Source organism: Phaethon lepturus, unplaced genomic scaffold (genome assembly GCF_000687285.1).
Source record: "Phaethon lepturus isolate BGI_N335 unplaced genomic scaffold, ASM68728v1 scaffold5066, whole genome shotgun sequence".
Classification (NCBI taxonomy): domain Eukaryota; kingdom Metazoa; phylum Chordata; class Aves; order Phaethontiformes; family Phaethontidae; genus Phaethon; species Phaethon lepturus.
Genome location: NW_010543951.1, coordinates 35,715 through 41,420, shown reverse-complemented (window position 1 = coordinate 41,420; position 5,706 = coordinate 35,715). Strand labels below are relative to the sequence as shown.

At 33.7% G+C, this 5,706-nt stretch overlaps 1 protein-coding gene across 1 annotated transcript in view; it reads left to right on the top strand.

Annotated features, from left to right (window-relative positions):
- EXO1 (exonuclease 1) overlaps positions 1-5,500 on the top strand; it is an 18,095-nt gene extending 12,595 nt beyond the window's left edge. Inside the window, exons 12-14 of the mRNA XM_010288495.1 lie at positions 77-178; positions 3,536-3,729; positions 5,359-5,500. Coding sequence (XP_010286797.1) covers positions 77-178; positions 3,536-3,729; positions 5,359-5,500 — 438 coding nt within the window. The remainder of the gene's footprint in view (positions 1-76; positions 179-3,535; positions 3,730-5,358) is intronic.
- Positions 5,501-5,706: the final 206 nt, after the last annotated feature.

The window sequence follows — 5,706 nt, the reverse complement described above, 5'->3', positions numbered from 1 at the left end:
GCCCCCCCCCCCCCCAAAAAAAAAGCACAAACCAACCAACCTGTTTTAAAACCAAATTAATCTTTTCTTCATGAAGGAATCTGACTCCAATTCAAAACTGGCTAATCATCAATGTACTCCATCTCCAGTGTTTTCTGCTAGTCAAACTGACAGACAAAATATGATCATAAAGACCAAGGTAAGAATTGTCTAACTATACTAAACTCTGAAATTCAGTTTTTGCTTTCTACTAGTTCATTCTCTTAGGCAAAGAATCTTTAGCAATGCACATGTTGGGAAGAGAAAACAATATTCTTGTTCATCTGTATCAGAGCTGAGATGAACTATAACTAGGCCACCTGTGACTGATATCACAGTTTTAACTTGTCTGGGGATTTTAAATATTTTGGTATAAAATAAGAAGCCAAGCAACAGAAAAAAAAACCCACTTCTTGATTTTCCTCAGGCTTGCTAAATACACAGGTTTTATGATGCAAATTGCAGTTGTGTTCATAATCCAGTTACAGTCACAAGACACAACCTCATTTCAGTGCTTGTCTTGATAAATCTACCAGTGTAGCAGTCGTCTTCCTCTTTGACTAGAAAAAGTGTGTTTAAATTTCAAAATCTTGTTTTAGTTAAAAGCCTTGTTAGACACTAACAAATCGTATGGAAGGACAGTCAATTTTCTTTCAGAGCCCGCATTTCAGTTATTTTTCCTATTGGTTGGGCACCAGTAATTTGACTTCTATATTGTTTCTTAGATGTCTAAGAATAAACTTATGTCCCTTGTCTTTGTGACATTTCTAAGAGCTTTACCCATTTGTCTAGTTTTATAAAATTTCAAAGACCTTAACAGTTAAAAGTGCTCTAACTCCTTAGGCATTGTCATTAGAGTTGGCCAAAAGGTTCATAAGTCAAAGGAAGACACTTTCATCCTTTCATGTGCATACCTACTATCTTCTTTCGCGTAGACAGGCTTAAAATCACAAGCCCTATCAAACATGAATATGGTGTGTGTTTTGTATAATAGTGACATCTTGTGGTTATTGTAACTTCTGCGTTCAGCTGGAATTTACATCTTTAATCTGTAACGCCTGATGAAAAAACATCAGTTTTTGTATTAGATTAACATTTTGCACACTTCTCCTCAACAAGATGGAGAAATGAAATTAAATCATCCTGGGATTTGAATTTTATTACTTTGTTTCTAAGAATGTATTTAATATGTTTTGCTTAACGTTTTCTCACCTTAAAGGTATATTGGGAGAACGAGTATACCAAGTATTGGGGAATACACAATTTGGAAGTACTGAGATAGTAAAAGCATCATATATAAACAAATTTTCAGGATGCTTGGAGGTCTTCAGACAATAGGAATCTGCTGAGAATCTGTGAGGACAATAGGGTTAGTTTAAACTCTAGGTCTTCTCTAGGACCTCAGTTTTTTCTGTGGTAGTATTCCAGCTGTGGTTTTTATTGCTAATTATTTTCCACAATTGCTATGAGCTCAGTGAAGAGGCTAATATTGACAAAAGAGAGCAATCTACTCTGGTTTTAAGTTTCTTAGTGGGTGTTTGACATGCAGCTTTGCCTACTTTTGGGTTAGTTAAGTTGTAAGTCTGATGTAATTCAGTACCATAAAGAAATGTAGGATTGTGGATGACTTCACACATGTTTCAAAATGGCTGAGGTGATAGATAAACTACAAAACACTATAAAGCAGGGAGTTTTAGGATTTTTTTTTTTTATTCTTCCTAGTATTCTTGTTCCAATGTTTAGCCTACATTTTAAACACTTTTTTCAAATTTCATTCAATATTCCAAGATCTGCTTAATCTATTCTGGTAGAAACAATGGTGTGTGGCAGGGAGATGATAAAATGCAATGTAGTTTTGGAAACAACTGAGGTATGAGCTCTCTTTGAAGAAGAGGCTGCCAACATCCTTTAGTTTAAGAAAAAAAAGTCTTAGGTGATCAAAATGCTTTATTCTTAACATTATCCAAATGGGTAGTATGAGCATTATTTACAACTTAGGTGTCCCAAGCTAATATTATGTAGCCAACTGTAAAATAAGAACTTCTTACAACTATAGACAGTCGCCATCTCTTCTGCAGGTATTCTATTTAGATAATTATGTTTTGATCCTCATAATGGCCGACAAAAGCTAAAATAGCAGGCTAGGAGTGAGTGATCACTTAGAAGCTGGTAATTGTGAGCAGTTCATATTCTACAACGGAGTGGCAGAATGGCTCAAACAGTAAAACATTCTAGTGCTTCGAAATGGCTACTTCCCAAAAAATTGGGGAAAACAGTAAGCCTATGTAAGACAAGAAAATGATGGAAAATATGAATAAGCCATTTGTGGCCTTTTGCCATTTGTGTACTTGACAAATAAAGTTTTAACTTTGTCTAAAAGTACATTATGTGTATTTAATTGTGCTATGTTTAATATACGCATATTGTGCTATGATTACGTACATATGGTACAAATGGGAAGAGTGATTAAATAGATAGTAATAGGTATAACTTTTAATTTATGAAGTGTGGTAAGCTACTCACAGGAATAAAAAATCCTGCAGATCGGGATTTAGTGTTTCTTCAGTTAAAATAAACTTAATATTTTTCATGCATGAAGTTCGAGAATGCAAAAATGATCAACAATGTTGTATCAGTATTAGAAATCATGATAGCAGCAGTCTGAGTGTAGCTATCAGTCAGTTAGCCTGATATTGACCCCAAAAAAATGACTGTAATAGAAGAGATTGTGGTTGGGGATGAGCATGTGAAATGTAAAAATCACACTGAGGACATAATTATAGGAATTGGATCATGTCAAAATGAGTTTCATGTACTTGTAGGTATGAAAAAACAGATTCAGTGCTTGGAAACTGCTAAGTGAATTGAAAATGAGGCACAGTTTTTGTTTTTTTTAATAATGGGGTGGTGACTAGCTAGAATAAATTATATAATGAGGCCATGTGTTTTTCTTTTAATTGGTGTGTTCAAACTTAAGACTGGTTGCATTTGAGAGGGAGATTCTGGCACAGCTGTCTTGAGTTCCAGGTACAGAAACTGCATAAGGAGGTCACTAGAGGTTTATTCTTGGCATAATCATACTGATACCTGTGCTCTGCTTAAATTTAATGAAAAATAGTTGTAGGTATTAGAGTGATACCGAAGAGTAGCTTCTCTTAAAATTCTGAGAGCTGACATTGAAGAGCTTTTGTTGTGCCCTCATGTAAACAGATGAGAAAATAAATATGCAGTAGACTTCAAAAACTGCATTCAAAAGAAATATATATATGCAACCTCTTAGAATACAAAGACCTATGGAAGCTGGTTTGCCAGTTCTTACAGCTACATTATGTCTAATGTGTTTGATATGCCACTCTTATAGAAGCTATCTAAATATACCTTGTTGTGGCAATTCAGACTGTGTTATTTCAACACAATGTAAAGCACTTTATTTTTTTATTATAAGGTTTACAACATAATATCTGTTGCTTACAGGTTGTCATTTTAACCATTTGTGCGTAATATTGAAATCTCACAGGTTCCTGGTTTACATAAATCCAGTTGTATAGGGTCACGTATTGTAACAAAGCTCAAGCCATTGATACCAGCTAAAGTAAGCGGATTAAGTAGGAAACTGTCACCTGTGCAGAAGAGAAATCACTGTGATGCTGAAAATAAGCTGGGACTGCAAGCCACCATTAGTGAACTCCGGAAAAACTTCCAGTTTAAAAGGTGAGTTGCTTTAACCCTTTACTTAGCACCCTGTATACGTTTTTTTTTCCCAAAGAAACAATTTTCAAAGCAGACTCTACACACCTCCTCCACACAAATCAGTAAAGATAATAGCTTAAGATAGATATTTTCTACATACAATTTTTAATTTCCTAAGCTTTATATAAAAGTGAAGTATGATTTATGGTAAATACGTTCTTCTAATTACTTTTTTCTTTCTAGCCAGGAAAAACTCTCAGCTAAAATTCATTTATTGAAGTAGTGCGTTTAGTTTAACATAATTTATATGAAATTTATTACCATTGTTTGACACCAAATACCAAAAGGCATTTCTTAGTCTAAATGCAAAAGCTGTATAAAAGTTGCCAAACTTAATTGAACTCAAGGAAAAAAAGAAAAAAACAAAAACTGGAAAGTGTAGGTATTCTAACTTACACTATTTCAATGAGCTTAGGTAAAAAATTCTGGTGGTAAACTTTTCCCAGCTCCAAGTAGCAATCTCAACTTTATTTAAATAAGACTTATTTATTCAAAATTATTATTCTTATTAATCTCAAACCAAATGTGAGTAGGACAGAAGTATTCTCTTTGCACTGAGTAGTAAATGTGAGACTGGTAAGCATGTGTTAAGTCAGATAAATGTATTTTAGTAAGTTTGGGCCTTGCGGTAAGCTATTATAAATGTACAACTGATTTCTATTAAAAAATATTACTTGCGGTATTAACATTCTTAGAAATCTTAGTTTTTATTATCCTGTTGATGTGCCTTAAGAATGACAGTTTCAAAGAGGAAGTGTTTGTGTATGTATTGCTTGACTTTTAATTAGGAATGTTTGACCAGGGTTGTTCACAAGGAAGAAGATTCATGTATTTTGATTTATCAGAATACAGGCAGACAGAACAAAATGAGCCTAGATGACACTCCATTCCTTTTCTCTGCTGATGATTGCAAGATAGCTCCCAACATCCACATTTTATCCATCCAGTTTTGGTTGGTCTGTAACTTCTGGGTATATACTGGGGATATATATTTTTCTATATATTACTTCTATGTAAATGAAGTACTTGTTTATCACCTTTTAGGGGATTCTTTTCTTAATTTATTTCACAAATATGTTTTTCTAACTGCCAGAAATTAGTTAACTCTGAGTATTCTGTTTATTTTTTCAGATTCTAAAATGTTTGTAAATTAGCCTTATGTCTTAAGAATTATACTGTCTGATGGCAAACAAATAATGTGGCGCACTACTCTGTTCTGTCCTAATGTCAAGACTCATTGGATATATATATGAAACCACAGTTATTTAGAACACTTGAATGTTAAGGAAGCATATACAATCCTGAGTAGAATGGGGTACATACAGTCTTTCTGATACAAAGCTAATAGCTATCATTCTGTCACAGGATAGCTGGAACAGTTGAGATCACTTTCAGTGAAGTTATTCAGCTGTAGTGAAATTGAAATTAAAACTTTCCATTACAAATTTTTATTTTGGGCTCATTAATAGATGAATGGGTAGTTAGCTCAGGGGTCTTGCTTTGTTTTAACCCATATGTTCTTACAGGCCTGTGTGTAGAAACATGTAATATCATAACATTATTGGGTTTTGCTTTGTCTTTTTTGTGCAGAGAGTACGAAAAACTTCCTTCTTGTAAAAAGTCAGATCCATTGTCTCCAATCAAAGATAATATACAGCTCACTCCAGAAACAGAAGAAGAAATCTTTAATCATCTGGAACGTAGTCATGTTCAGAGAGCTATATTCCAATGAACTGTATGTTGTGCACAATAGGATACATTTTTAATCATTGTCAAAATTTACCTTCTGGATATATCATCAATACAGAAAAGATGCTTTGAAAACCAGCTATATATTTTAGTCTGACTAGTGATTTGTCATCTTTTTTATAAAAACATTAATTGAAAGGTACAGTTCTATACTACGCGGAATAAAATCCTTCAGATGCCTGTGTTCTC